At 46.9% G+C, this 27,319-nt stretch overlaps 10 protein-coding genes across 10 annotated transcripts; 2 read left to right on the top strand and 8 right to left on the bottom strand.

Moving 5' to 3' along the window:
* Positions 1-266: 266 nt before the first annotated feature.
* L228DRAFT_86088 (aminotransferase) lies at positions 267-2,819 on the bottom strand. Its single transcript, XM_018336922.1, has 5 exons — positions 2,184-2,819; positions 1,909-1,939; positions 1,302-1,611; positions 897-1,153; positions 267-760 (listed from the first exon to the last, which is right to left on the bottom strand). The coding sequence occupies exons 1-5, from the start codon at positions 2,572-2,574 to the stop codon at positions 304-306; spliced, it is 1,446 nt and encodes a 481-aa protein (XP_018189537.1). The 5' UTR covers positions 2,575-2,819; the 3' UTR covers positions 267-303.
* Positions 2,820-3,726: 907 nt separating this feature from the next.
* On the bottom strand, positions 3,727-5,407 carry L228DRAFT_255323 (serine protein kinase). The gene is made up of 5 exons (XM_018333880.1): positions 5,162-5,407; positions 4,784-5,100; positions 4,510-4,722; positions 4,315-4,433; positions 3,727-4,261 (listed from the first exon to the last, which is right to left on the bottom strand). Exons 1-5 carry the CDS (start codon positions 5,329-5,331, stop codon positions 3,986-3,988), a joined length of 1,095 nt encoding a protein of 364 aa, XP_018189538.1. The 5' UTR covers positions 5,332-5,407; the 3' UTR covers positions 3,727-3,985.
* Positions 5,408-7,289: 1,882 nt separating this feature from the next.
* On the bottom strand, positions 7,290-9,493 carry L228DRAFT_209255 (dual specificity tyrosine-phosphorylation-regulated kinase 3; the record flags this gene model as incomplete). Its single annotated transcript, XM_018329802.1, has 6 exons — positions 7,290-7,490; positions 7,552-7,642; positions 7,722-8,184; positions 8,248-8,595; positions 8,697-8,778; positions 8,864-9,493. 6 exons carry the CDS (start codon positions 9,491-9,493, stop codon positions 7,290-7,292), a joined length of 1,815 nt encoding a protein of 604 aa, XP_018189539.1.
* A 1,117-nt stretch (positions 9,494-10,610) lies between these two features.
* On the bottom strand, positions 10,611-11,457 carry L228DRAFT_244845 (hypothetical protein). The gene has a single exon (XM_018332025.1). It carries the CDS (start codon positions 11,222-11,224, stop codon positions 10,979-10,981), a length of 246 nt encoding a protein of 81 aa, XP_018189540.1. The 5' UTR covers positions 11,225-11,457; the 3' UTR covers positions 10,611-10,978.
* Positions 11,458-12,848: 1,391 nt separating this feature from the next.
* On the bottom strand, positions 12,849-17,582 carry L228DRAFT_266356 (hypothetical protein; the record flags this gene model as incomplete). The annotated part of the gene is made up of 15 exons (XM_018334847.1): positions 12,849-12,875; positions 12,928-13,160; positions 13,274-14,515; positions 14,565-14,798; positions 14,847-14,994; positions 15,045-15,083; positions 15,135-15,289; positions 15,348-15,363; positions 15,422-15,519; positions 15,595-15,834; positions 15,892-16,804; positions 16,860-16,954; positions 17,005-17,131; positions 17,189-17,330; positions 17,389-17,582. 15 exons carry the CDS (start codon positions 17,580-17,582, stop codon positions 12,849-12,851), a joined length of 3,903 nt encoding a protein of 1,300 aa, XP_018189541.1.
* A 981-nt stretch (positions 17,583-18,563) lies between these two features.
* L228DRAFT_86259 (hypothetical protein) lies at positions 18,564-18,971 on the bottom strand. Its single transcript, XM_018336923.1, has one exon. It carries the CDS (start codon positions 18,844-18,846, stop codon positions 18,598-18,600), a length of 249 nt encoding a protein of 82 aa, XP_018189542.1. The 5' UTR covers positions 18,847-18,971; the 3' UTR covers positions 18,564-18,597.
* A 125-nt stretch (positions 18,972-19,096) lies between these two features.
* On the bottom strand, positions 19,097-20,122 carry L228DRAFT_252518 (CDP-alcohol phosphatidyltransferase; the record flags this gene model as incomplete). Its single annotated transcript, XM_018333690.1, has 3 exons — positions 19,097-19,471; positions 19,526-19,902; positions 19,966-20,122. The coding sequence occupies 3 exons, from the start codon at positions 20,120-20,122 to the stop codon at positions 19,097-19,099; spliced, it is 909 nt and encodes a 302-aa protein (XP_018189543.1).
* A 995-nt stretch (positions 20,123-21,117) lies between these two features.
* Positions 21,118-24,625, top strand: L228DRAFT_259270 (hypothetical protein). Its single transcript, XM_018334150.1, has 11 exons — positions 21,118-21,258; positions 21,310-21,351; positions 21,413-21,461; positions 21,515-21,646; positions 21,745-21,765; positions 21,844-21,962; positions 22,017-22,584; positions 22,637-22,658; positions 22,715-23,410; positions 23,477-23,566; positions 23,644-24,625. Exons 1-11 carry the CDS (start codon positions 21,175-21,177, stop codon positions 24,170-24,172), a joined length of 2,352 nt encoding a protein of 783 aa, XP_018189544.1. The 5' UTR covers positions 21,118-21,174; the 3' UTR covers positions 24,173-24,625.
* L228DRAFT_218284 (carbohydrate-binding module family 50 protein) lies at positions 24,240-26,709 on the bottom strand. The gene is made up of 6 exons (XM_018330180.1): positions 26,630-26,709; positions 26,284-26,535; positions 26,041-26,203; positions 25,497-25,984; positions 25,321-25,437; positions 24,240-25,251 (listed from the first exon to the last, which is right to left on the bottom strand). The coding sequence occupies exons 2-6, from the start codon at positions 26,493-26,495 to the stop codon at positions 24,312-24,314; spliced, it is 1,920 nt and encodes a 639-aa protein (XP_018189545.1). The 5' UTR covers positions 26,496-26,535; positions 26,630-26,709; the 3' UTR covers positions 24,240-24,311.
* Positions 26,710-26,861: 152 nt separating this feature from the next.
* On the top strand, positions 26,862-27,253 carry L228DRAFT_244851 (hypothetical protein). The gene has a single exon (XM_018332026.1). It carries the CDS (start codon positions 26,866-26,868, stop codon positions 27,055-27,057), a length of 192 nt encoding a protein of 63 aa, XP_018189546.1. The 5' UTR covers positions 26,862-26,865; the 3' UTR covers positions 27,058-27,253.
* The last annotated feature ends 66 nt before the right edge of the window (positions 27,254-27,319 follow it).

The raw sequence follows: 27,319 nt of genomic DNA on the forward strand, positions 1-27,319 counted from the left end.
TCAATTTATTTACTCTATTGTCTCTTCATTCCCCTCCTCGCATGCAACAAAGACTTATGACAAAGATATATACTAAATTACTTCCCCTGAGATTTGTACTAGGAAACATAACATCTGTGATGGGTATGGGATATATATGCCAGACCAAATCCCCGAGAACAAAAGATCAATGCAAAACACAAAACACACAATACAGCAGATCGAAAAAAACTAAGATCGATGCAAAATAAAAAGATATGGATCAGAAAAAGAAAAGATAAACAACAAAAGAAAAAATAGAAAACAGAAAACACACAAAGAAAACTAAACTAGACCCCGTTCTCTAAACTCCTCTTCGACAACACCTACCGCGCGGTGCACTAGATCCAGCATTTCCTCATCGGTCAGCGTATACGGCGGTGCCAGGAGGATATGATCGCCCTTGTATCCGTCAGCGGTACCCGTTCCTGGAAAGAGGCTGATATTCCACTTTGTGCTCAGGCCGCGATCATGCACGGCCATGGAGATTTTCTCCTTAAGGTCAAAGGGTTCCTTGGTCTTCTTGTCTGCGACGAACTCGATGCCCCAGAAGAGACCGCGACCACGGATGTTGCCGACGAACGGATGAGATGCGAGACGTTCGATGAGGACGGAAGAGAGGATGTTTCCGAGGTGTTGGGCGCGCGGGAGCAGACCGTCGGATTTGATGATGCGCTGGACGGCGAGCGCGGCGGCGGAGGCGATGGCGTGGCCTTGGTATGTTTGGCCGTGGCGGAACGAGCTGTTCGTTTGATATTGGTCAGCAATTAAAAGTAAGAGAAAGCAAAAATAAGGGAGTAAGAATGAAGGGGAATAAAATGGCGGGGAAAAACAGATGCTATAAAGTAATGACAGAATGATAGGACGACGAGACATACCCCGTCCCGTTGTTAAATGCGTCGACGACTTTCTGGTTGGCCATCACGGCGGCAATGGGCATGTACCCTGCGCCGAGACCTTTGCCGATGGTCTGGATATCTGGAACGACGCCGTCCTCTTGCTGCCAGGCGTGCAGGGTGCCGGTCCGGCCCATCCCGCACATGACCTCGTCCATGATGAGCAAGGCGCCGTATTTGTCGCAGACGGACTTGACTGCGCGGAAGTATCCTGGCACGGAGGGGACACAGCCGAGTGCCTATCGGGAGTTAGTTATCCTTTTCGTTATGATTGATTTCGAATGTAGAGGAGTTGGGCCAAAAAATTGAACAGATCAAGATATCTGTGAGAAAAGAGCAAGAAGATGCACGAAAAAAGAAGGAGAGGAAATAAGACAATGAACATACAGCACCGACAACTGGCTCAGCAACAAAGGCGCAAACGTTTTCAGGACCGAGCCGTTGAAACTCATCGTCCAATTCCCGCGCAAGTCGCGCAACATATGCCTCGTCAGACTCGCCGTCGTGTTTCCCTCTGTATGGGTTACATGGGGAGACGTGTGAAATGTTGTTGAGCAACATCGGTTTGAAGAGCTCGCGGCGGAACTTGTGTCCGCCCATTGAGAGGGCGCCGAGCGTGATGCCATGATATGATTCATGTCGTGCTATGAACTGCGTACGTTGGGGTTGGGAGAGCTCGACAAAGTATTGCCGGGTTCTTGTATAGTATGTTAGTCAAACATCTAGCCATGGCTTTGGACCATGTAAATTTGAACAGTTCGGGGTTAGGCTATAGTGCAGAAATGCAAGAAGAGGTGGAGCAGAAGATATGATGTAGTTCGGAAAGAAATAGTTTGGGGCGTCCAGTCAAAATCAAGAAAGCGTGATAGAGGAAATCTTCATTGCACGGTGCATTGGAAGGACTGGGGCGGTGAAAGGATACAGATCGATATGCGAGCAAAGGGACCGGAAAGCATAGAAGATATGCGGGCGAGAAAGGGACCCAGGAACATACAATTTCATAGCAGCCTCCATGGCTTCCGAGCCTACATATTTTTCATTAGCCTATCTTCTCAAGATTCATCCTCTCAAAATTTGCCATCGCCTTGCGATATTGCGGTCCGGCTGAAATATCCTGGTCTTTGCTACTCTTCTCCCTTCCCACCGCTTCGTCTCCTTACAAGAATCATATTTTCTCACCGCCGCCAATGGCTCCAAACTCAAACCAAATAGAAAACGACCAAGCAGACTATAAAAAGCAGATATGGTAAGATGAAATTTTATACTCACCAGAACTAACAATAAACACCTTGGCCATCTTCCCTCCCGTCGAGTCAATCAGCTCATTTGCGAGCTCTTCACTCGGCGTGTTGCCAAAAAACAATGCATGGCAGTACTGGACTTTATCCAACTGCTCTGCAATGGCCTGTTTGACGCGCTGGTCGCTCTGGCCAATACACGCGACTGCCGCGCCGCCCGTGGCATCGAGCACGCGCTGGCCATTAGCGAGAATGAGGTGGTGACGGTCAGCGGCAACGACAGTGTGTGGGTCTTGAAGTGTACTGTTGTGGAACACATTGCTCGATCCAGCGGTTGTTGCTGCCTGTTTCGTGCTGGTAGAAGACGTTGGTTTGGTAGCGGCCGGCGCAGGATCCGCTGATACGACTGTTGCCGGAGCCATTGCGTCTGAAGGTCCAATGTCCAGTCCTTTGGCGGAAATGCCAATTCGATATTCCAATACTGGTCGTCAAACCCAATTGCTAGGCCAATCGTGTTTTTGACCTTGTCAATGTGCCAGAAGGCGCGTCGACACCAAAATCTATCTTCCGTCAAGGTCCTGAAATGCTGCGGATATAGGAAAGAGAGAAAGACAAAAGAATAAATCAGGAGCTAAGGTACTTGGAGAAGCTCAGTGGCACAAGGAGACAAAGATCAGAATCACAGAGCAAGAGATGACGCGGATGAGAGCTCATGCGCAAGATATATGCAGGATATATTGGTACTCTCCACCCTAGCTTCGTGTCAAGTTTTATCAAGGCGGAGATAAATGATTCATACGCAACACGTTTTACCCCACCTTATCGTACAAAGTGCCGTGTGTCGTTCAACCGGAGCTCTGATCCTTGATTCAGTTCGGCCCCCGTCGCCCTATTCTTAACTCACTTTCTTTCAATGTCGTCCTGTCGCTTTCTACCATGTCGATCATCCCATTCTTCGTCAACAAGCATCCTTGGCAACTCCATACTCAGCGATTCTATTGGAACGTCGACAATTCCATTCCTGACTCACGGTAACCGCGGGGTCCCCTATCGGGGGCGGTTACCTGTAACGTGTTGTAAGTGGGGTCTGATAGGGTTTCGATTGATCGGCATCCCGTCCGGATAAGTTAGTTATAACCTTGTTGCCATAGTACGGTGATCGACTAGAAATTTTCGTCACGTTTTCTACTCCTAGCGCTATCAGTGAGGTCCTTGCACTGTGAAGAAGTCATGTTCGGTAGTCAGTCACGTCCGTGTTTATTCTGTCATTAGGCTTATCAGCAATTGAAGCTCATGCTTCGAGGTTCTTTCTGAGATACAGACCTCTGAATCTCGTTGTCCTTTTCATGCTTTCATGTTCTCACTATTTTGGTACAGAACAGCCTCGGTATAACTGTATCGGCTAAAACACCCGCCAAGATTCAACGCCTCTCTCGGTTATGACGCCGTTACCGTTTCGGCTAAAGATTGCCCCTAGGAATCGGGAACAAGGGCTTCCTGGACCGAGTATCACCCGGCCGAACATCGGGATGCCGAAAGAAAATCGGCATCATTACACGGCATTCAACAGCACTGCATGGGACAAGATATTATCATTGGTAACAAGTGACTGCACCTTCAACTCATCAACCGCTATGGAAATTGGCTGCAGATTCTTAATGTGACAAGAGAGGCTCTCAAATTCAGCCGGATCCAAGAAATAGCACGTTACTCCAGGAGTCATAAAAACAGCAAAAATACAATTTGATGTAGATCACAATTTGATATAGTCAAGGACATTCATTGACAGAGGCACTGAAGTAACATAATAATAAGATTTGTCTGCTTGCTACTTCATTCAGTCAAGAATGAATCGTTGAGAAGCTCAGTGGTTGTCTTTCGGTCTTGTGGATCTCGCTGCAACATTGACCAGAGAAAGGACGTCAGTTGCGTGAGGTTTTCGGCGCCAAAATCTGGAGGTAACCTCTCGCTCAAATAGACAGAAAACCCCTGACTGCCATTTGCAAAAAACTCGTTCATGAGAGATCTCAGATCTTGCTTGACTTTATCAGCTGTCAAGCCAAACATTCCCAGGGGAAATAGCGGCTCATTCGTGACAAGTTGAAATATCTAACGTGTGTGTTCAGCTTGTATAACAATTCTGAATGCATAGAAATTCTTACCAAGCAGCCCAGGGTCCATATATCGATTTTATTATCCCAAGCGCCCTTTTCAAGAAGCTCAGGAGCTCTTAGACCAGTTGGTGTCACCGGAAGAACATCCTGCTGGCCGCTCGGAATGGCTGTTATAGTAGTTACTAGTCAGCAATCTGAAGTCTAAACCTGGTACAGAGATCAGAAGGGAAAATGAGTTATTACCTCCGCCAAGATCACAAATCTTGACCTCGAGTGCCGGAACATCGGCATCATCCAGCGTTCCCCAAGGTCGTTGCGTGACCATTAAATACCGAGGAGCACTGTCATCCGCTTGAATTCCAGGGAGCCACTTAACAGGACTGAATTCCGGTGGCGTCAGAACTTCCATAGGCGGAATAGAGTCTACTGAGAATAGAATGTTGGCTGGCTGTAGATCTATAAGTGAGTCAGTAATGCTATTCGTTTGCAGCAATTAAGTTCTCTTCAAGACACATACCGGTATGGACTAAACCCTGCTCATGGAGGAAATCCAATCCCAAAAGTATTTGCTTGGAAACAGCTCGAATATAGTCCGCATGGCGAGGCTTCGATTTAAAGGTCATCGATTGGCCGTCCGAAAGCATAACCGGGAATACGAGACAAAGATGCTTGCCATTGGGACCATCATGTTCGAAATGGTCCAACAATGGTATAACATGATTGCGGCCGGGATGTTCAGAGCTTGATTCTGATAAACTAAGTAGGATAGATAGCTCTCGGTTTTGCTTTGAGGCTCTGGCGGTGAGTATCTTTAAGGAAACGTATTTTTGGAGACTAAAGAGCGAGAAGAATAAGTGTCGAACGGATGGACCAGCCTCTGGACTCAGCGACTCACCTTTGGTCTCTTGCGAGCCATACAGTAGAGAACGAACCATATCCCCACTTTCCAACAATCTGAAACCTTTGGTTGAAAGTGTCCTCGAGGTGGACTGGATGGTATCCTTTGGCACGATACTGTTCGACAGGTTCGACGACATCATGAATTCTCTCAAAGCGGCGCGGCATCTTTACTCACTGAATAGAAAGTTAGAAACTAGCGCATAAGAGAATATGTCAATGTGATTGCCAGAATCCAGCTATCTTCAGAGTTGACTGTATTGTAAAAACTCAGTAAAGCAGACATATTTGAAATTTGCTCAATCATGTGACCCAGTGACTTGGGTGACTTCTTCTAATGTTAATTTCTATATAGTATATCAAGTTGATCAATCGAACAAGCAGCTAAAAGCAACATACTATTTAATTCACTTCATCTACTTTCAGTTATATAAAGCAATTTAGCAGTATGACCAAGCTTGTTGAGTATACTACTTTGACGCGCTACAGTCTCTGGTTCTGTGCTTAATTAGTCTTATATTACATACTGGAAAGAGATAACCTGTTAGCTAGATATTCAATAACATGTTTTCAAGGCTATAAATAAGAGAAGAGTACAATTTTTTTAGACAGACTGCAGCCTGCTTGAGCATCACTGTGTCCATCCAGCGACCTCGGCGATCCCGGCGATCCCGGCCGTCCTGGCACCAATGCGCCATAAACAAAATCATAGTTGACTAATTGCCATTGCTATCAATCTCTATACAGGAATATGATATACCCAAATATAAAATCATGGATTCATACGACTGATTCTCAAATAGAAAGCTGAGAGCGCTACACCAGCACACCACTAAGCCCACCCTATCCAATTCCGTCCAAACATTGAAAATTTGTAACTATATAAGAATGTTACTAGCCACAGAAATCTGACAGTGGTCGACGGTAGTTAAACGACATCACAGACTTGCACCTATTAGGATATCAAATCAAAATCACGGGAGGAATCAGAATAGGTAAACAGTAAACTATAATAACACCTGTCACTCAGTAACCTGATCAAACTAACAAAGATTATTATGCCTGAATGATCGAATCGTATAAATAAATAAATAAATAAATAAATAAATAGAAAAGGTATTAGGCCCTATTACCCTAACAGCTGACAGCTGAAAACTGACACATGCCACTGTGCCACCGTGCCACCGTGCCAAATACGATAGAAGAGTAAGATCCAATACTGTAGCCTTTACATCTACATGAGTCATGACGATGAAGCGTTTAATAGGTCGTTGATGGTTGGAATGAAAACTGATTATCGCCGTAATAGGTGATAATGGATAACGGCATCCAAAATAGTGATGACGGGTAACAGGCTAACAGCAGCCAAAAGTAGATGATGACAGATAAAAGTAGATAGAATGGGTGATGACGGCTAACAGCACCAAAAGAGGTAATAATAGATGATAATATAATCATAGATAATAGAGGTTCAAAAGAGTAAATAAAAACGCCGCCGACGACGACAACATCGACAACATCGACGACGACGAATAAGGAAATAATAATGATGATGATGATGCTAACTTACATCTACAGCCCGCAAAACCCCTTTTAAGAGAAAAACAAAAACAAAAATAAAATAAAAATAAAAATAAACTAGACCAGGATAAGATATTGTAAATATATAGAGAGAATCAAGAGACCATGAACAGGTGACAAAAAAGGGGGGAAATAGAATTCCGACTTGCTGAATGAATTTGCGGCTTGCCAAAAGTGAATGATACGATATACAATAACATAAACATGACGTAAGTTGCAACAAGGGGACATGAAATAGGTACTAAGAGAAAACAAATCATGAGAATGGTGAATCAAATCGTGGCGAATGCAAATAGAGTAAATGTGAAAAGTAGAATCCAGTCATGATATATATAAGAACAAATGGCGACAAAAGCAAAGATGAGATGAGGAAAAGAAGAGTGTCCCATAAGTTGAAAGTTGAAACCTAACCACATGATCACATCCGGTATATTAACAGAAAAGAAAAAGAAAAAAAAAAAATGTCAAGTCGTCCGCTTATCAAGCTATCGAATTTCAAATCTCAAATCTCGAATCCGAAAATCAAAAATCTCGCACCGAAACAATCACCGATACCCATTCACCTGACGCTCCCGCTCCATTCGTATCCTCGTGGCCTCTGTGCCGTCATCGACAATGCTCTCTCGGAACCAGGGATGCTTGAGTGCTTGCTTCGCCGTGATCCGTTGGCGAGGGTCATATACAAAAATTTTCCGCAGTAAATCGAGAAACTGCTTGTTGAAAGTGGTAGTTTGAGGAATGATTTCCTGTGACCAGTCAGTTGGTCACTTGCTTTAAATGAAAAATAACATATAACAGGTGACATACATGAAGCTGTTTCATAGCCTTGACATATTTCCGCGATGCCCGCGTTGTTTCATTATTAGGGTAATCGAGCCGTTGGCCGCGGACAAAGTATCTATCAACAGATTAGCTTCATATGTCCCCATTGCTCCCCCGTGAGCTTTGAAGGATCATGTCTGTGGTCTTTCACTTACTTGGCTGCTTGATTCCCATTGCTGCCTCTGCCGCCAGCCATGACCTGCTTGACAAGTTTTGTGTCGAGGCGTCCCCCACATACTGGCTCCATCATGGCGAGGTGCTCCAAGTTGTCATGAGTCTGGAACAAGGCGTCGCCAGTGAAGAACTCGACCAGTATACAGCCGATACTCCAAATGTCACATGGGAAGCTCCATCCGAGGTTGAGGATAATCTCTGGGGCGCGATAATGCCGTGTTGATACCACAGAGGAATGGTATTCATCGTCAAAAGTGGCAGAGCCAAAGTCGATGAGTCGAATTTCACTGTCGAGAAGCACTCGCCGTTGTCTGGCCTGTCTTGATGTGGCGGTCGAAGAGGATGGAATTGTGCGATTGTACGTAAACGTCTGGTACTGACTGTTCACCAGAAGGATATTTTCTGGCTTCAGGTCGGTGTGGATGAGATTGAGGTCATGAAGGACTGCAAACGGTCAGCAAACATTCTAAAAAGGGGAAATAACAAAACCCTCTTGCAGCAACTTACAGGCAACGCTAGTAAAAAGCTGTCTCGCAAAGTTCTGAATCTGGCTACTAGGAAATGGCACAAACTGGTTGGCCTTGAGAAAATCAAACACGCTTTGGCCCAGCAAATCGGTGACAATGCAAATGTGGTTTCGATAGTCAAAGCAATCCCGCAGGTGAATGCACTTATTTCGGTTCTCCACGTCGTTGGCAGACAGGGTGCGGAGGACCCGCAGCTCAATCCTTGATGCATCGCGATACTTTTGTACAGATCTGATAATCTTAATGGCACATTTGGACCGCTTCTTCCGGTCATAGGCCTCGACAACCTTGCCAAAGGTACCCTGACCCAGAAGCTTGGTAATTTGATCTGGCACCGTCTAGTCAGCAAGCCGGTCATCAATAAATTAAAAGGAAGAGGCAGTCATAGCGCATGTTGAGAATGTCTACTAGCCCAGGCACAGAACTTACATCGATCACCAAGCTCAGAATCAGGCACGACGATAAAATGACCATCATCGTCATCCACCTTTTGATGTTTCATGTAAGATGTCTAAAGGTCGATTGATTAGCGTGCTGAAATCTCACAAGAAACTCATCGCTGAGGAGAAGCGAGGGGGGCAAAAGACTAAGCTTACGTCGGGCATCACCTGCACATGAACGTCTCTCGCCTTGAGCGGAGGGTTCGGCGGTGGTACATAACAACTCCAAGGATCACCTTGCACATCACTCTCTCGTCGTTTCGCCTCATCAGCGACGGCTTTTCGTGTCCGCTTCCTCTTCTGTCCGACAACACCGTCTTCAGCAGCAGCAGCAGCAGCAGCATGTGGCATGTATAGGCCATTGTTGATACTGGCATGGGAGCCCAATGACGTAGCCGCAGTCGTATGCAATGCCGAAGCGGTGCGATCGGTTGAAATGGAGGCTGCAGAGGGTGAGTTGATGTAGTGTGGGGTCTGGGTGGTCGAGTAGGATGGCGCTGGATTGTAGATGGGATCGTAGCCAGTAGAGACGGCAGTCTTGCGCTTCTTATCAGCATGCCTGGTGCTCTGATTCAATGTCACCGTCCGCGCATTTGCGTTTGGACGAGAATCGTATTGTGTGGCCGGCACTGGCACAGGTGCCGGCGGCGGAGAGTCGTCGTCGTCGTCGATGACAATGACCTCCTTGGGGATGCCATGTTTATAAAATTCAGCCCAGTTGGGTTTGCGTTCCTGGCGGCTGCTGCTCGACTCGTGGTGATTCGAGGGTGCTTGCGAAGTGGCCATTAGAGCATTCTGCGGCGTCAACGGCGGCGGAGGCGGCGGCTGTTGAGGTTGTGAAGAAGAATGGCCGGCAGCGCTCGTCGGTCGGCGAGATATGGGTGTCGTGGTCGTGATAGGGAAGCTGTAGTGTGTGGTCCCCAATCGCGACGAAGAACCGTTTAGTAGCGCAGCGTTGGGATGATATCCGCCACTTGGAGTGTAATTTTGATGATGGGAATAACCGTAATGCGGATGAGTAGCAGGAATTGTCGCGGTTGCGGTCGAAGGCGTCGACATAGTCGGGGCGAGCGAAGAGAGAAGAAAGTAGAAGAGAGGTTGGCGTCCGGCAGAGGCCTACTCTCTCACACTCTCTTCCTGATATGAATGACCAAGGGGATCCGAGGATATGTCACCGAGGTGCGAGGACTGAACGTAGGTTGAATCGAGAAGAATCTGCTCATCAAAATGCCACAAGTGCCTTTCTGACAGAGCTTGATTTTGAGCAATGAAATCGACGCCCTCTCCACGTCTTGGATTTGCACAACTGTGGAGAAGACTCGTGGCTCGATCAGAGAAAGCGTGGTGGTTCGACAGGGCGAATGTGCGGGCAAATGACGGGGTTAGGTCAGCGAGCGGGCGGTCCGACGCCTCAGAGAGAAACGCGCAACATTGGAGTCGAGAGGTTTATCTCAGAAAGAGAGCACCAGCGGGAGACAAATTGAAGTAAATGTAGCTGCTATGAATCGGAACTCGACACGCTCTGAGCTTCTTTGAAATGAGAAAAAAATGAAGAGAAAGACGTTAATGGGTTAATTTTGAAATTGGGGAGTGCCAACTACGTGTGGGTGAGGATTTGCCGGTTCACTCAGTAAAGCCCTCGAGAGTCGACGTTGGCCTGGCTTGCTGGGTGGGAGGAATGGTAAGATGGCTAGACCTTTGGGGAGCCCAGAGACACAGCAAATGTAACTACTAAACCGTGTGGCTACGACAAAATGGGGCAAGGAAAGACGTGCCGCAGTAACTGTAGTAAGAAGCAGCAGTAAGAGTGTGATACAATATCTAAGAAAGAGAAGGAGTATGCCATGTATAGATGCATTTCATTTGCCTTCTCAGCACATCAAACACTTGTTGAAGCACAAGATCCACTCCTCATTTTCTGCCTTTCCCGAAAATCCATTCAGGTATACGAATACTTACCTCTGCGTGCAAATTGACGGACAGTTGTAATGTATGTGGTGCGTGCGTGCATGATTGCAACCAATCTGATTCCTGTGTGCCAGCCTACCCGCGGTACGCGGAGACGGGGGATGACTGGACGATACAGAGTTTGTTCCAGATACTCCGTACACACCAACCCATATCTACTACTTTCTCTCAATCACCACTCACCTTTTCCTCGCCTTTTCCTTGTCCACAAAAAGCAAATGGAGCTGCTGGCAATGCAATAAATTGGCGAAGAAATGACCCCAAATATCAAGCATGGATGCGAAATGCCCATCTCACTCATCCCTAGTTGTCTCTGTACTCCTGCTCATTTTGCATCAGGTAAAGACCTGTACTGTACCCGAGGAGTTTCCCTTGATCGACCGGCAGGCCGGGTACCTCAAGACGAGGGCAGATGGGCGGCGAAGGGCCGGAGGGCGTGGCAGCGGTTGCGTCAAGTAAGTAGGACACGACGGGCACGGGTGGGCAAAGCGAGACCGGTGGGGGCCGGCGGTGCCCATGACTGGCTGGTGGCGGCCGTACTACTGTCATGTCCTGTACTGTGTGCGGTTTGTTTGCTCTATGAAGAAACGGAGAATGAGGCCAATTTTCATCGAAGACAAAGAGAAGTTTCAACCGTAGCGGCAAGAGTTAGGGGGGTCCCCAAAAAAAAGGGTCCTCTGGTCCTACATCTGGGGGCGGCGAGTCAGTCCAATTGGGAAATTGTAATTCAGAGTCTCTCCTCCCAGATCGATTTACATGCTGCGCTTGGAATACTTGTCCATAGGTCGATGCATTCCTAATTCCTCTTCATGCGACAATGAAGAGGATCGTGGGTCATGTATGAGAGGGTATTGTTCGTCATCACTGGCTTCTCGTCATCATTCGCCCTTCTCCCAACGTCGTCATTTCTCAGGAAGTGGGTGAAGGGGAAACGGTGGTGGAGAAAGACCTTTGATGCGAATCTCAAAAGTACATGGCAACTTCCGAGTCTACTTTTCAATGTTCTTTTACTGGTGCAGTGGTTGAGTATCGTTGGAGAGCATAAATGTTTCGTCTTGTCAAGTTGGTGACTGCAACTAGCCGTAGTATGCTGGTATCTTAGTACAGTGATCCACCTTTCCACAACTCCACAGTTTCCAGCCATTTCCTTGGCTGCTCGTCTTGCCCTTGGCTCGTCTCCTCCCGAAATTCAGTCTTCCTCGTCCTGTAGTATGACATCGTTGCCCTAGTTGATCTTCCACCATCTCTTGCAAGGAGGTCATCAGTGTACCGAATCTTCCGAGTACAACTGCAGATACTATTCATCAATCATTAACCTTAATATTTCTCTGTAAAAATGATTAGACCATGTTATGTCACCTTGTGCACAGTGCTCAATCTCCTTATTTCGTGCGACCTCGTGCAGTGATCGGGGCTTTCCAGCGGTGCTCCTTGGCTTCTTCTGGCTCTATCACGCATTTGGCATGGGACGACGGGGGAGGCAAATAATCGAGGCGAACTTGGCCCACTAGCTCGACCCAACCGAGGCGAACCCAATCCAAACCCCCCAGCAACCCGTCGAGTTGCCCTCTTCGACTCCCCCACAAACCGAAGAGAGTCGTTCTTTTACTTAAGGTAGGTAAGGTAACTTAGCTACAGTATGTCCTCGGTATAGCCATCTTTGGGGACTGTCCTGCCGTACTACTTGGTCACCGTACACCACCCAAGCAACCGTAACTCCGGTACGAGGAGCTGATGATGACCGGCACCAAAGTACCCGTGGGGCGTAGGTATAGAACGAGAAGAGAACCGATTCCTCCTCTCGACAATCGACCCTCCTTTTTTCCTCGTTGACAACTGATTTTAATTCTTCAACTCCTTTTTTCCGCCAAGGTGCTGAGACGTCTCTTAAGTCAAAACGGATGAAAACGCCCTCGGTTTAAAAGACAAAGAAAACATGCACACTTTTGTCTCGGAGACACACGACTTGCCATATATATTGCATATGAGGCTGCATCAAGTGAGACATTTGATAGACTGCTTCGTAAACTCTTCGCTCCACGAGCAATGGCGCACTGACTGCGATACATGTGCCTTGCATATTTCCAAAATTGTATTCATCCCCAAAACAATAACTATTCCGAAAAAAAGAGCCCATGATCTATCTCATCTCAAACGTACTCTAATTAAAATCTTACCGATTTTGCTCCCAATTGTCCAACTGTCTTTCCGTTAGTAATGTATCCTAGCCCGACGTTTCATATACGACCTACCAGTTTTCCAACTTCTTTAAATACGACAGGCTTGGTCATGAAAAGGTCAATGCCAACTTCAAATGCCTCTTTCTGGTCCTTGGAGCTGGCTAACCCAGTGAGGGCAATTATAAAGGCGGGTGATGGTGAAGGACCGGCTTGATCTGACCGTAGATGTGTTGCTCGACGCTCTTCCTCAAGTTCTCGAATCTGGCTAGTTGCCTCAAACCCGTTCAGACGTGGCATAGATATATCTGTAAGATTTGCAAATCAGAAACATGGCCTTCAGAAACAAGACTTGAGATATAATCGATTCCAACCCCGGTCGCTGAACAGGATAGAAAATTATCTCTTGAGTAAGGCCTACCCATGAAAATAATGTCATAGCATGTCTTTTTCGCTGCCTCGACGGCTAAGAATCCATCCACTGCCATATCGACCAAGTCGTACTTTCGCTTTTTCATAAAGGTCCTCAACAATCTAAGGTTGATTTGGTTATCGTCCACCAAGAGTACTTTGGGAGAGAAAGACTTCGAGGGTGAGAGTGTCGGGGTGCGGTCATCTCGTTCTGACGATTCTTCGCGCTCCTCACTAGGTTGAATGGGGTCGTGCAAGACTTGAGATATTGATTGAGGTGCAAGCGGATGATCCTTGAACGGTGCAGATGTTGTTGCAGTCGAATAAGTCGATACAGCTGGCTCGGTAGAGGCCTGGTCCAACTCCTGTTGGGTAGACTCCGCAACAAAGGGGAACTCCTTTCCTTTGTTTTCTGGCAGATCGTCATAATCTGGCGGATGATAGTCGAGTGCTCTGCTTGCATTGAGACTGTCTTCACGTCCCAATGCCACACCATTATCCAAAAGACGGACGTGGGACCCATCAAGCACCACTTCAGTCATTTCCCTGGCCGCACTGACCGAGGGTACGCTCGAAATATTAACTACATTCCCTTCCACCGTTTCTGGAGATATTGGTAATCCAGTGGGGATCGTAGACATCTCCTTTAGTCTACTAAAAAGGACAAGAAGAGCCTTAGCTAGCTTCTGCGCGCCAAATGGCTGTGTCAGATATTCTATCACCCGTCCATCATTGAAGACTTTAGGGGTTTGAGAGTACTGTAAGCCATTTCGGCATAAAACCAATAGAGCCGGGGTTAGACCGTTATTCATGTGGTTCAATGTGACGGCAGAGAATGATGAGAGCATCGACTCGTCAATTATACATATCGATACGGGCGGGTTTAGGGGCGTGTTGGAGACGACATTGAGGTGGAACCAGTTCGTTATATAGTTCAGCATGGAGTCCTGGATTAAAGATGAAGCCCTCGTCTGGATGGATGAACCAGGGGAAAACAGGGTAGGCGGCAGCACGCCAATACTAAGCCCATTGCCGTCCTCTTCCACTGCAGCGACAACGTCAGGCTCGGTAGCGCCGGCCCCAGGAGCAGAGTTTGTTGAACTTGGAGTCGTCGACGGACTGTCATTGGTTGAAGTGCCACGAGAAAGGGGAAGAGTAATGGTGAATTCTGATCCTTTTCCAATTTGGCTTCTCACGTCAATATGTCCCTCAAGTAGCTGCACTACAGTTTTGACGATGCTCAAACCAAGACCTGCTCAGCCTTAGCACAATGCGTATTATAGTCCAACTGCATGACTCACCGGTCCCGGGTGCGAGGTGATTCTCCTGCGAAAAAGGCACGAAGAGTTTAGTGCGTAGATAATCAGAACTTATTCCTTTCCCAGTATCTGACACGATTAGTTTGACCATTTCCTTTTTAGTCTGGCTCGAGCTATCTTCTAGCTTAGTAGCCTCAAGCTTCACTTTGACATAACCCTTTTCAGTGTACTTGAGCGCATTTCCAAGCAGATTCATGCATATCCGTCGAAAGGCTCCTACAAGCTTTTAGTCATGGAAACCCGAAGATAAAGATTGCCACACACCTGGTTGAGTAATAAAAGTCCAATCGTGAGGCGCAATATCTAGGATGATATCAACGTCGGGCTCACTCCTATTCATGATTTGACCTTCCGCGCTAGTACCGCCTCGTGAAAGGTAAGCCTGGTCTTCTTTTGACATATCACGGAAAGCCTATGACTGGATGTTAGAGAAGAGATGACCATAGCAGATCTGGTACCTACATGACCAGCATAAATTCCGCACACAACTTCCTCGAGGACCTATAATCCACTTAGCTTCCACTATTTGCGAATTCTTAGTATTTGAATTACCTTTGCAAGATCTATCTCGGCAACAATATTCAGCGGACCCTGATTTGATTTTATAAGACCTCTTTCTGCCAAACGACCATGTCGTTTGCTGTACTTTGGCTTTCGTGCGCTCCGTTCCGATTTTACAAGTGAATTGATCTTGCTGAAATCCAATACTGCCCAAAAAGATTTAGTTATCAAGTAAGAAGCAAGTTGATTTGATATGAAAAGTACCATGATTGATTGTATCCTGAAACAGTTAGAAAATGAGCATCAAAAGGTCCGATTCAAGCAGTGAAAGCACTTACCAATAGGGTTTTACCACATGCGCTAATCGTCTCGACAAGAGACTGCTGAAATGGATCGCACTTGGTCTGCTCAAGGAACTCATTACTTGCTAATATGCCTGCACCAAGTATCATAACGGGTCAGTTTGAACGAAAGAATTAGAGCAGGATAAGATATTGCAATGAGCACTTACCGTGAAGCGGGCTTCTGAGTTCATGAGATATGCTTCCAATAAAATTGGTCTTGCTTTGGTCTGCTGCCATGCTTTCGAGCCGACTCACTTCAGACATGACACAATTCCCAAATGCAACGGTGTATAGCACTTCAGTTTCGTAGGTAAATGTTGTAAGAGGATTCAAGGACCAGCAAAAACATGCGCTGAACCATCTTCCTGCTTTTGCATCCCACAAAGGAACAAATAGCAACGATCGAGCTAAAGAAAAGTCAGTTTCACTCCTGGACGATTAACACTAACCCCGAACAGACTGACCACCAGAGAAATGCTTCAGAAGAATATTTTCTTTTGCCCTTCGACGGGCCTTGCGCGATAGCTGTTCTTCGGATGTTGGCCCGGACAAAGCACCGTTGGTCGCCTCCTCTTCCGAAGATGATGCCACGCCGTCTTCGTCAGCCAGCCATAATTTACCGCTCGGATAACGCTTCACTAAGCTCGCAATCATCGCTTCACCCACAGGAATGAAAGACCTCGAAGATCCCTTCCGCGGAAATCTAGCACCAAGGATATCAGTCGACCGATCTCTTGTAGTACCACTGCCCCAAGTTGCTCGAGAAACATTGTCGGCTGACCCTGGCGTTTCGCCAACAGAAACAGTTCCGTCTCCGGTCTGGGTTGCCGGGTCTCCGGTTTCGAGGCCACTTCGACTGTAGGTGTCGTTTCCTGTGATGCCAGGTTTGGTCGATAAGAAGATGACTCCGCCATCACCTTCAAACAGCGATTCATGAAGAATATTAGCGGCACGCGAAAAAGTCTGGCTTAGTGTTTCCTCGGCTTCGGGGACTTGACTGGTGGCCGCCTGGACGGGATCTTTATAGACAACGTTCTCCGTCAACACTGGAGGCTGCGCATTGGCATTTTTCTTTTCGACCAATGCACCATCGTCCGATGAAGTAGTTTGTGGATTCACGATGTCACCAGTGGAAGGGGGAGGAGCAGTCAGGCCTTCTGCAGAGGGTCGAGTGTTTTCCAATGTCGAGCTCTTTTTTTCGGCTTTCGAAAGATCGTCATAAGACGTGGAGCGAGACATATGTCCCCGCTCAAGAGACGAGCCCGATTCGACAAAGACCGAAAGCCCTTTTTGCATCTGGAGAGCCCGCCTCCTCTCGCTCGCATCTCGAGCAAGTTGCATATGCTGCATAATAATCATGGCCATGTGGCCCAGAAACTACAAAAGGGACGAGTTAGAGTCGGTGACGCGTTTCGCTACAAGATTTCCAAACCTCAATTTCCAATGGGTCGAGCGGTGGATGTGGTTTGTCATCGAGAACAAAAAGGCTGCCAATATTGACACCCTTATTGGTTGTGATCGGAGTGCCTGAAGCCATATTAGCCGCACATATTAGGCTGCGGAATCACATGTATTACCAGCATAAAATCGAAAACCGGGTTCACCCGATACGAAAGGCAGATTGCAAAACGTCGGATCTTCTTTCAGGTCGGTTATCTGAAAGCACGGGAAATCGCCATTGCTGGGTGGGAGGGCAATGGTGCGCTGCATGAGAAATTAGAGGAAGGGGGGCCACCAGGTCATAGCAGAGCTCAACCTCACCTCGCACAACCGACCCTCCTTGGACACGCTCGAGCATCCCAGCCAAAGCGAGTCTGCAGGGTCTGTATGTCTGGAATTGTCATAGAAGTTCAAGGTCTTGGTAGATTCGGCAACAAAATATTGCGTTTCACGGTCTATTAGCCTTTAGCACTATGAGCGACGGTCGAAGCAATCAGGGGCGGAAAATGAAGCTTGCATACGAGATCATGGCCCGTTGACAGTTGAGGCGCCATGCTACCAGCTGAGCATAAGCAGTCAAGGCAGTGTCTGGAGACGTTGCTTGGGATGCAACCAGACCCCCTTCGTGACATGCACTCGTATTAGGATCGGGCCGAAAGTATTTGTACAGTTCTCTCGCGCGAACCGCATCCAAAGATTTCGCCGAAGACGCCATGGGGGTGCAGTGATGGCAATTGCCTTGTAACGGCGGCCTTGCGTGGAGGCCGCCAACTGGGAGAAACCTAGAGATAAAAGTTCCGCAAGGGCTCAAATAACAATAAGAGTTTAGAAAGGAAACGACTAATCGACAATGCAAGACTTATAAAAAAAGGGTTGATTCAAAAGCAAGCGGGCACAGTATGTCAAGATTCAAAACAGCAATGCGAGTTTCCACCGCAGGGGAAAGCGGAGACGATCGAAGGTCAAAGTCCAACAATGCGAACAACAACAATGAAAAGCAGATTCCAGGGAGCCTCAAAAGGAGCAGGGCAACGAACGTAATGTAGCATCAAAAGTATCATGAAAGGAAGACGTAGTACGGAAGCGACAGAAGGACTGAATGAGTATCCCAGGCTTCTCCCCACGCGCTTTCACGTTCTTTCCAAAATATTTTGTGTGCAAAAGGGCAAGGGAGCAATATCTCAATGTTTCAGTCCCGTGTGTGGATGCCGATCTTCGTCCTTTCCGCAGCAACAACTTGCCCCCGGCACCCGATTCGCCTTACTCCGTAGGGAACCAACCGTCCAAGCGAGCAGTCGCCAATCAATCTAGGCTGATCAGCCCGCGCATTAACCGTGGCGCTCCTCGCATGGCCGGTCCAGATCTTGCTTCCCCTCCGGTCTGCCGTGTTCGAGGCCGTTCAGGGATCACCCCCTACATGGGAACTACTCGCTTTGATATTCTTCATATTCGAATAGAGTTATGTTTGAGTTCGGTAACAATTCCATTAACACGTTTCGGTGTGCCTCTTCAATTTGGACGAGCTGGGAACGCGTCTGTTCTGATATCTATGGTCAACTTTCCCGGAGACAAGGTGGTAGAGCGGTGCGGAATAGGCTGACTGGCCATAGACGCAAGACACTATTTCCCACCGTCTTCAATTCGCACTTTCAAAGAAGTGAATAATGTAGTAAGTCTACTAGATATTACTAACTAGCTTCTATCAATCGACGGTGCTCATCCTAGAGAGATTAACAGAGATATGGGCAGTGGAAACAGCACAGATCAGATGATTCCAATATGCGCCTTCTTCCAGGGCCCTCTCTCCTGAGAACGGAAAATCCGAAATGCAAGTAAACTTGGACCAAACACCACAGAAAACCCCGCTGTGTAATGCAACAAAGAAAAGCCTCACCATGAGTTGCGAGTTCCTGACCCGTGGAAGGAAGAGCGTACGACGGATCTCTTCGCCGACCACATTCCTCAGCCAGTGCTATCATTATGGCATAAGACAAATATGCAACAATCGCATTGGAGCTTGGCTAGAGACGAAATGGAATAAATGAACAAAGAGATTCCAGCCAATTAGATATTAGACGCACAAGGCATATATGACTCTTGCCATATCGAATTAAATGTGATAGCACAATGTAACTTGGGGGAAAAGATAGCAGTATATGCAATACCGAGTCCCTCTCCACCGAGGTAAAGCCCCCCGTTTGTTTCGTGTCAATACTCGCCAGAGATGCCCTACTCCTTGGACTGCCGGGCGGCTTCGCGCGCTTCGAGATCACCCTCGGCAATCCAGCAGCTAGCCTTGACAAGCTGAACTACATTGATCAACTGCTTGGCAGCCATGATAGGGAAGGAAATGGCAGCGAGAACCCAAGGAATGAAGCTATCCATCTTGTTCGCACGCGCCAATTCAAGAGCTCCAGCGCTATAAGGGCTCGCGAAGAGGTTGGACGGCGACGGGTGGGCGGGGTTCCCGGGTTGAGGGGAGGCCGCACCTGCATTTGACGAGGGCTGGAGAAGAGACGGCGAGAGAATTGGGGAGGAGAAAGAAAGAAGGTAGAGTGCGATAAAGAAGAGCTCGTTCAGAGCACAGAATGCGAACAAAACTTTCTGGAGGAAATTAGTGGTTGGAAATAGACTATTAAAAGCAGCAAGGATTCTTACATTATTGGAGTAGTATAAATTCAGCACCCAGCTTCGGCTTTCATCGACCTTCTTGTGGCTTTGATTCTTATCCCCCATGGACAAAGTTGCGTACATATGCATGTAGTGGCTTGCAAGATCCAAACTAATGAGACCTTGGAAGAGTAACGACCACCGCGGCCACGCGGAGCTCAGGAAAACCAAGAGACAAGCGGTAGTACAACGGTCGGTCACCATGTCCAAGACAGCTCCGAATCGCGTGGATTGACCGAATCGTCGGGCAGCATAGCCATCAAGAGCGTCCAAGAGACACGAGACACTGTAGAGAAGAGAGCAGGTTCTGGGATGAAGGGGCATGTAGTACAGAGATGCTACAGCGAGAATGATTCGAGAATAGCCTGATACCAACGCGATTAGTGAATCTGAGTCGTAGCTAGGGCATAGAATTGTTAAGGGCTCACCGATAAGGTTGGGTACAAATAGAAAAATGTTCTCGCGCTTCTTTTCGCCAGCTTTTAAGGCAGGCGTACTGGTGTGCAAATTGCCATTCTGTTCGGCTTGTTCGGTGGGAGCAGATGCTGCTTGTGCAGCCTGGTTTCGCGTCCTCACACCAGACATTATGATTGTATTTGCAGAGGCAGGTTAAGCAGGCTCTGTTCGGAGAGATCGGTGATGTCTTGCTCGGCCGAATGTAATAGAGGACTGCGTGATGAAATTGTTGAAAACGCCAGAGAAGAGGTTCTTGATGAAATATGTCACTCAACAATACCGATGGAACAGGGTGGGTTCTAATCGGTTTGAATAAATGACCCAAAGCACGATTGTATGATACCTTGCTGCGACATCAGTTTGACCTGATAAGACCAATTCAAGCTGGTGACGATAAGGAGGGTGATAACGAGTGAGCTTTTGCAATGTCGACTTACAAGCTATGAGAGTGGAATAGCTCTTGAATTGAGCAAAATGTGTCGAATGTCTGAGAGGCTTACAAGCTTAGCAAGGGAGACCTGGACGTCAGACGAGCACAAGGAGCTGATCGCGACGCGCTCAGTGTACTGCAGAAAGGTGAAGTTTGATTTGTTCGTGAAATTTTGGGTCTGGAAATTAGCCTTGTTCGACGGCTTCTGTGCTTCCGTCCGCCCCGGAAGGGAAGGAAGCAAGCCAGTCTGATGACTAAGCGCTATGGTTTGCCAGCACCTTCCTCATCGGGTTGTCAGGTTCTCACAAAGCAACTTCCATGATCTCTTCCCCTCGTTCCAACCGCAAGTCTCAACATCATCATCAACTTGCATATCCGCCAATGGATTTTCCTAGAATATAAACTTCATTTTACTAGGAGGTATACTCGATATATAGCAATTATTCATTTGGAAAACCCAACTCCAAGCCACCGACTGAGATGACGCCGTCATGGAATGCAGTGCAAATATCAGATGGCTACCTAGGTAGATACTATAAACATATTATACAAAGATTAAAATTAATGTAGTGAAACTAAACAATGGTCCCTTAATTCATAAATTCTTCCAATATCAGAATAATCAACTTGGTGCTCTTGCCGACGAATATGGTTATGACGTAATCACCACACATTCCGTTCATTCCGAGGTTATGGTCATAGGTGATGGGTAACTATCTCTTTTCTGATCTGAGTGATAGAGGGGAAATGTATGAAATTGTTCGAGATGCCTTCGACAGGTCGGACATCTAATTCTTGCTTCTCGTGCAAAGTACGGAAAGTAAAATGTGATAGAGTCAGTTTTGTCTCTCTCCCCAGACCAAGCCTTTGCTGAAATACTATTTAGGGCCGGCCTTCTTGCGAACGTTGCCAAAAGAGTAACATCCAAGTAGGTGATTTCGAAAACATTTTTCATTGCGTACAAAAAAGCTCAAATCAACTGTCTCTAGTGCGAATATGGGCCTGACGCAGTTGCACCCCGTGAACTTCATGTCATAGGTAATTACCAGACCGATGCTATGTTATACATTAAATACTAATTGTGAAGATAGACTCGGTATTCGGGGAACGAGTTTCATCCTCCTCTTTGGATGATGCTGGAAAATTACCCAGGGTCCCCCATGATAGCATCTCGCAGATAAATAGCCGCTTAGACCGACTGACAAACATTGTGCAAGGATTTTGTATGTGTGCTTAGTTATTTATTTACTTTTTATTTTCATTGTATTTTACTTTTTTTTTCTTGCGCTCATTCAGAACTATATTCTAATTCGGGCAGTAGATCAATCGCAAAATCAAGGAGGTAAATTATTCAGCAATTCTTGTCACTTTTTTTTTGGATATTCAGTGTCCTTTCCTGCAGACTCTTATTTAAATGCAGATTCAGAATCCGTGCGCCAGCTAAGAAACAAGCCTGAGAACTCTGGGTATCTAGAACCCAAAGGCTACAATGGAGCAACGTATCTAGCTGACACACACTGGGCCTGTATCAATAATGAAGTAAGGCCTTTGTCCACATTTTGAAGAATTGGATCAGGCTGAAGCGGAAGTCAGGTAAATGAAATTCGGTCTCTGCTAGGAGGAAGTTTGCAAACCGATTATTTCGGCTTGAGAAAAGATGAGAAAATCAGATCAGGCCAATCTCATCCTGCCGACGAAATGTTAATGCCTCCGAATACTCTCACGTCAGATGGCCATTCAATCTCTACAACATCGGAGCAAGTATTTCAGCGAGCATTAACTGCAAATATCCCAACGAAGTCTCAATGCGACTTCCTTATCAATGCATACATGATAGGCTATCATCCTATAGCAGGTTATGTGGATACCACATCGTTTTTCGATCGCTATGAATTGTTTTGGTCTTGGGCTGCTGATATGCAGCACGTACACTCGCCCGAAACATCTTTTATCGCATTACTCAAGGCGTTGCTCTTTGCTGGATCAGTCTCATGTGATATTGGACAGCGTTCGGTATTTTTCCCTGCCGAGGAAAACCTTCACATATCGTCAATACTTTCTGATTCTGCCGAAAGAGCACTGAGATTAGCAAACTTTCCCCGTGCACCTTCCATAGATGCGCTCACAGCCTATATGATTCTACATTCTACACGCCTTCGTGGTAAGTATTCTTTATTGCCTTTTATCACAGCAGCTCACTGATGGGGATGCAGCTGAGGAACCTCTCGCCTGCTGGTATGCCCATCCAATATGTCATTCAAGGTATTTTTTGAGCTACTAACAGTATAAAGTGCTTTTGTGGGCCTTGCGGTCAGAATAGCTCAGATGATGGGGCTTCATAAAGATCCGATACATTTCAGTGGCTTCACACAACATGACTCAGAATTCCGAAGAAGACTCTGGTGGCACATACTACATATTGATACAATCACCTCTAGCTGGGCCGGAATGCCATGGCTTGTCGACAGTTCTTCATGGGATGTTAAACCTATCAGTGAATTAAAGGAGCAATATGTCGGATCTCAAGACGCAAGTGAAATAGCGACGGACAAAAGCGATGATCATGCGCAATATCAGTCTACAGTCGGCATACTACTTGCTGGAAAATTCGAAGATTCAGGTAAAAAATTTTTGAACCGGCGGCTGACTTCTGTGAATTCAGCTGACCTGAATTGCTTTGGAAAAGTAACAACGCGGAATATACTCGATGTGAAAACCAAAGGCGAAGGACCAAGAGAAGCAAAAATTGCTGAGGCGAAAAGACTGCTCGAAAATCTGGAGTCCAGTCTTAGCAATAGAATACGTCACATTGAGAAATTAGAAAATTACCAGCGGAAGAGCGGGATTGAGGATCATGAGAACAATCCCCGACTGAACCGATTTGCAAAGCTGCTCCTATCTGCTCTTATCGACAAGACTTGGAGCTTAGTCTGTGACAAAATCGCGCAAGGGCCATATCATGCCATTTGGCCGAACTTTCTTCCTCAGTATGGGCTGAAATGACTCGAAGCTCAATTTATGCATAATTCCGTTTTCTGATGTTTGAACTCTAGAGCTATCACGCATTGTCAAAACCTAATACGAAAGACTGTCATACTGGCGTCCGTGGACGATTTCTCTCCTTTTCAGTGGTCGTGGCCCGGGTAAGCAATGCACATCTATCTCTATCGCAGTTCGGAGCTTGAAACCATTGCGCTAATATACGTATACAAATATCCAGAAATCACCAGCCATTACATGGCTTGGCCGTACTTCTCAAAAACCTCGACCACGAGCCTCGCGGGCCTTTCGCAGATTCCTCACGCTCAGTTATTGATGAAGCATTCAGCCTTTGTTCCCCTGGAGGCGGTATCACCGGTACCTCGATAGATGCTCCATGGCCGACTTTGGAAGTCCCATTCAACCAGCCATCAGTTCAGCAGAAGCCACGACCACTGACTGAAAATGGTCAGAGGACATGGCAGTTTCTTTGGCAATGGCGGGCTCGCGTCTGGTCAAAGGCGGGGCTCGATCCAAATAATTGCATGACGCGCGAGCAAGCGATTAGTAGTGCGCAAGGCCATGCAAGAGAACTAGGAATTGTTGAAGAAGATGAAGATTGGCTCCTTTCATCGGTCAATTGGCATCCTCCTCCAGACTTCTTCGACTTCGGCTCGCAACCCGGCCTAGGTGAGTGGGATCAATGGGATATGCTTAACGACCCTGGGAAGCTTTTCGATCCAGACGTGCTCCCTGAGATGCAATTTTAGGTAAAGCAGCTTGCTGTAACTACACAGAATTTGAGTCACAGGCAGGTCGGCAATGTTCAAAAACCTAGAATCGGATATATATATATTTGAAAAGGCAAAGATCCCTTGAAGCAAAACACTTTATAATGAAAGCCTGCATTTAGCTGTTAACGCCTACGCAATACCATTCGTCTGCCCAGAAATCTGAGCTGCAGTTGCTGCCGTCGCTTCCCAAAATTGCATTCCATGCGTAGAGTTGGTCGGTCGATATACCATTATTTGTTGCAAACTCGTCACATGTGTCGCCACTTTGTGCTTCCGCAAATTTGTTGCAATTGCTTGCAATTCCGGATTGAGTCGGACCAGGGGCCGTCACGGACGTCGTAGATGTGGCGGCGGGAACATTAGACGGTATATTATTCGATGTAGTGGCCGCTCCACTGGCCACTCCCACACAGTAATACTCATTCGCCCAAAATTCTGACGCGCAATTCTCCCCATTGGATCCCAAAACGCTGTTCCATGCAAACAAATCTCCAGTGGAAATGCTATTTGCAGCAGCAAAACTACCGCACGTGTCTCCCGTTTGCGCCTCAGCGTACTTATCACAGTCTGGAGCAATCCCGGTTTGAACCGAACCAGCGGGCGTTGTCGCTGATTCATTTGGGTCAGAGTCTGTAGTCGTCGCCTCTCCGCCTGTTGTTGTCGCTGGTGCTGGTTGAGTTTTTGTCGTCGCAGCAGAACTTGATACTCCTATACAATAATATTCTCCAGCTTGAAATTGCAGACTGCAATTTGCGCCGTTTGCACCAAGTATGGCATTCCATTCGTATAGCTCATCGGGAGTGATGCCGTGCGCTGTTGCAAAGTCATAGCAATCATCCCCGGCTTGGGCTTGTGCCCAGTCGTTACAGTTTGATGCTATTCCGGACTGTGTCGCCGTAGGTGCAGAGACTGCTCCGCTGATTTTTGTAGTCGAGGTGCTGTTCGATGCGCTTGTCGGCGTGACGACGCCCCCTGGGCCGCCTCTTTGTTGGTTTCCAGCATCGGCGCCGGTGCCGAGTAGCGGCGGAGGAAGGCTGTAGGTACCTCCGGGAGCACTGAAGATCGGAACGGTCAGCTGGGCTAGGGACGTTGGGCGTTGCTAATGCCAAGGTTCAGAAACTTACCCTATACAAACGAGCTGACCGGGCGTAGGACTGTCGCAGAGTCCAAGTATGTTCGGATTCCATTTTAGGAATTGAACTGTAGAGACGTTTCCCGGAACACTTTGGGCGAGGGCGTCGCTGAAGCCTCAGGAGTTAGCAAAGAATGAATGGTATCTGAGAAGCCTTTTATGGCGTACCATGTAGTTCCCTCTGGCACCTGTTTCAAGGTGCAAGAGGACGGAAAACAGGTGGAAGCTGAAATAACACATGTGTCGCTCCCAGTAATTGCTTGAAGATCCCCGGTTGTAATACCGTATGTTGTTGACAGTCCGTCGCAACTAGAAGACGTCTGGCGCATCCTAAGGGATTCCCCACGAATGTGTGGGTTGGCCTTGTGTGATCTCTTTTGAAACCCTCCTACCAGCTGGCCCATACAGGTTTGATTTGCTGATGAGGCTGCAAGGGTAGTCGTTGGACCTGTTCCGTTACCAAGGTATACCGAACTGACTGGCGGTGCGGGAGGATATGTTGGCAATTCGCGGACTGTAATATCTGGTATGGTTGCATTGCACACGTCCGCGATATCTTGTAATTGATCTACAAGATAGTCCGAATAATCGCTGTCTGGTAGATATTGAGACGTTACTCGAGTATATAACATTTGAATGAAGCAGTAATCACAAAGCTAATGTGTCATTAGTAACTGATCAACGGCGCCTTCTGGATATTGCGTGCACTTACGGTATCATCGTCATAAAGGTCTGCCATCCTTTGGTCCTCTAGATTAAGGCTGGAACTGTTTCCTGAGCATGCCGTAACTGAGGAATTGGTGCCACAACTAGGGCGATAAATATCTGACCCTGTCCAGTTTTGCGATTCGGTAAGACACCAGGCGTCAGACACCCTACGGAGAAGAGCTTCCAATCAGTAAACTAATACATCATATCGAAAGGTATACAAGAAATAGGGGAAGGTATAACGTACGTTGAGCCCAAGCATGCATATCTCATTCCGTCAACGAACCTCCCGGAAATCGTTTGTGGGGGTATGAGTTTTCCATACGATGAGAAATATTGACCATCGCATGTGGCACCAACGTTGAGATCCCACAACGTTGCCTCCCATGTGCAATTAGCGCTGCAAAGCGTCGTGATATTATCGTCTTGCCAGTAGTAATTGTCCACTGAACCAACCATTTGGAAAAGAGTTTGGTCGCATGCTTCCACCGTCTGATTGCTATTGAAGAAGAATGAACGAGTTAGAATGATTTTCAACCAGTAACCCCCAATTTTACATAAATATGATCTCGAAGTCAATTAAGACCACTTACAGTGCTTGCAGACAGTCCGTGGTAACGTTGTAAGCTTTTGCTAGCTTGTCAGGATCCACTGGAGGGTACAAAACAAATGCAATGGCAGGCTGAAGGAACAATAGCCAGATAAAAGATGCTGGCAGTAATTGCGACATGATACTATCATTTAGAAAACAATCATCGATCAAAAAAAAAATTAGAACGAATGAAACAACAAACAACAAACTCATTCGTAAATATGTTCTTTAGCAGCCATGAACGAAGAAGGAGCCAGTTCTGATGAAGACATCTCGAAATTCGACCCTTCGAATATCCTGTACCAACGGCTCATACACCTTGAATTTCCCGCGCCTTATTTGCTCCTTGCACATGGCTTTGTGGACGATGCCGAATATCATTGCCGTGCATTTAGGCTTTGTCACTGGAGAAACGAGGGACAATGCTAAGAAAATCATAAAAGGGGCTGGGAAGGGGCCTCGGATGGCATGATTTTTTCGTGTCACGTTAACAGACTTTTTCCACTGACAATTCTTCAGGGCAGGTCTTGTCTGTGCCGTTCTTTTGCAGTTAGGGGGAAGGATCGGCTGACACAGCCACCGTTGATATGAACGATAATATGCCACCGTTAAGAATTGCGGGATGTCATTCAAGGGATGAGGCGCTAAAGTTTGATGGATGATAGGTAAAGCCGACAACTAACGCTAGGGC

The sequence above is a fragment of the Xylona heveae genome (assembly GCF_001619985.1).
Source record: "Xylona heveae TC161 unplaced genomic scaffold L228scaffold_3, whole genome shotgun sequence".
Classification (NCBI taxonomy): domain Eukaryota; kingdom Fungi; phylum Ascomycota; class Xylonomycetes; order Xylonales; family Xylonaceae; genus Xylona; species Xylona heveae.

Excerpts from the sequence above, each read along its gene's own strand:
- L228DRAFT_86088 (XM_018336922.1), bottom strand. The coding sequence starts at position 2,574 with ATGGCTCCGGCAACAGTCGTATCAGCGGATCCTGCGCCGGCCGCTACC. Across the intron at positions 1,940-2,183 it reads GGTGTTTATTGTTAGTTCTG|GCTCGGAAGCCATGGAGGCT; the intron begins GTGAGTATAAAA and ends AAAAATATGTAG. Across the intron at positions 1,612-1,908 it reads ATGGAGGCTGCTATGAAATT|AACCCGGCAATACTTTGTCG; the intron begins GTATGTTCCTGG and ends ATACTATACAAG.
- L228DRAFT_255323 (XM_018333880.1), bottom strand. The coding sequence starts at position 5,331 with ATGCCGCGCCGCTTTGAGAGAATTCATGATGTCGTCGAACCTGTCGAA. Across the intron at positions 5,101-5,161 it reads TGGCTCGCAAGAGACCAAAG|TCTCCAAAAATACGTTTCCT; the intron begins GTGAGTCGCTGA and ends CTCGCTCTTTAG. Across the intron at positions 4,723-4,783 it reads GCAGGGTTTAGTCCATACCG|ATCTACAGCCAGCCAACATT; the intron begins GTATGTGTCTTG and ends ACTCACTTATAG.
- L228DRAFT_244845 (XM_018332025.1), bottom strand. The coding sequence starts at position 11,224 with ATGACAGTAGTACGGCCGCCACCAGCCAGTCATGGGCACCGCCGGCCC.
- L228DRAFT_86259 (XM_018336923.1), bottom strand. The coding sequence starts at position 18,846 with ATGATAGCACTGGCTGAGGAATGTGGTCGGCGAAGAGATCCGTCGTAC.
- L228DRAFT_259270 (XM_018334150.1), top strand. The coding sequence starts at position 21,175 with ATGAAATTGTTCGAGATGCCTTCGACAGGTCGGACATCTAATTCTTGC. Across the intron at positions 21,352-21,412 it reads GCCAAAAGAGTAACATCCAA|TGCGAATATGGGCCTGACGC; the intron begins GTAGGTGATTTC and ends AACTGTCTCTAG. Across the intron at positions 21,647-21,744 it reads AAACATTGTGCAAGGATTTT|ATCAATCGCAAAATCAAGGA; the intron begins GTATGTGTGCTT and ends TTCGGGCAGTAG.
- L228DRAFT_218284 (XM_018330180.1), bottom strand. The coding sequence starts at position 26,495 with ATGGTTGGTTCAGTGGACAATTACTACTGGCAAGACGATAATATCACG. Across the intron at positions 25,985-26,040 it reads ACCTTTATGACGATGATACC|CTTTGTGATTACTGCTTCAT; the intron begins GTAAGTGCACGC and ends ATGACACATTAG. Across the intron at positions 25,438-25,496 it reads GTGCCAGAGGGAACTACATG|CGACGCCCTCGCCCAAAGTG; the intron begins GTACGCCATAAA and ends CTGAGGCTTCAG.
- L228DRAFT_244851 (XM_018332026.1), top strand. The coding sequence starts at position 26,866 with ATGAACGAAGAAGGAGCCAGTTCTGATGAAGACATCTCGAAATTCGAC.